General features: G+C 56.0%; 1 protein-coding gene across 1 annotated transcript in view; it reads right to left on the bottom strand.

Moving 5' to 3' along the window:
- The window catches only part of LOC108800761 (kalirin-like), a 168,658-nt gene that overhangs the window by 6,552 nt on the left and 161,633 nt on the right, over positions 1-473 (bottom strand). The window contains exon 33 of the mRNA XM_018572755.1: positions 293-457. Coding sequence (XP_018428257.1) covers positions 293-457 — 165 coding nt within the window. The remainder of the gene's footprint in view (positions 1-292; positions 458-473) is intronic.

Genomic DNA, 473 nt, shown 5'->3' with positions numbered 1-473 from the left:
CAAACCTCCGGCCCTCCAGCTGTGGTGGAACTACAAATCCCATGAGGCATTGCAAGATTCTCACAGCCACAGACATGACTCCCGGAGAGAGATGCATCATGGGATTTGTAGTGTCACCCCACAGCTGGAGGGTTGGAGGTTTACTACCACTGATCTAAAACCTCCAGTCAAAGTCTACGGCGCCGAGCGATCAGCACAGGAAGCCATCGCTGCGCTCCGCCGCGGACCCGCGTCCGCTCCGCCGACCCGCGTCCGCTCCGCCGCAATGATCCCGAATCGGGAGAAATCTTACCAGCAGCTTGTTTTTGTAAACATATTTGGTGTGTCCGGCGGAGTCTTTTATCTCCTTGCTGAACACCAGAGAGATCTCGAACAGGAAGAGGTGCCGGTCCCGCCCCTTGCGGATCAGAGATTTGGGGTCCCAGACTTGGAAGGCATCCTGAAGAATGAGCTCACCCTGAACGTCCAGGTTT

The sequence above is a fragment of the Nanorana parkeri genome, unplaced genomic scaffold, assembly GCF_000935625.1.
Source record: "Nanorana parkeri isolate BGI_ZX_2015 unplaced genomic scaffold, ASM93562v1 scaffold2123, whole genome shotgun sequence".
In the NCBI taxonomy this organism is placed as follows: domain Eukaryota; kingdom Metazoa; phylum Chordata; class Amphibia; order Anura; family Dicroglossidae; genus Nanorana; species Nanorana parkeri.
This window is presented reverse-complemented; position numbering and strand designations above follow the sequence as displayed.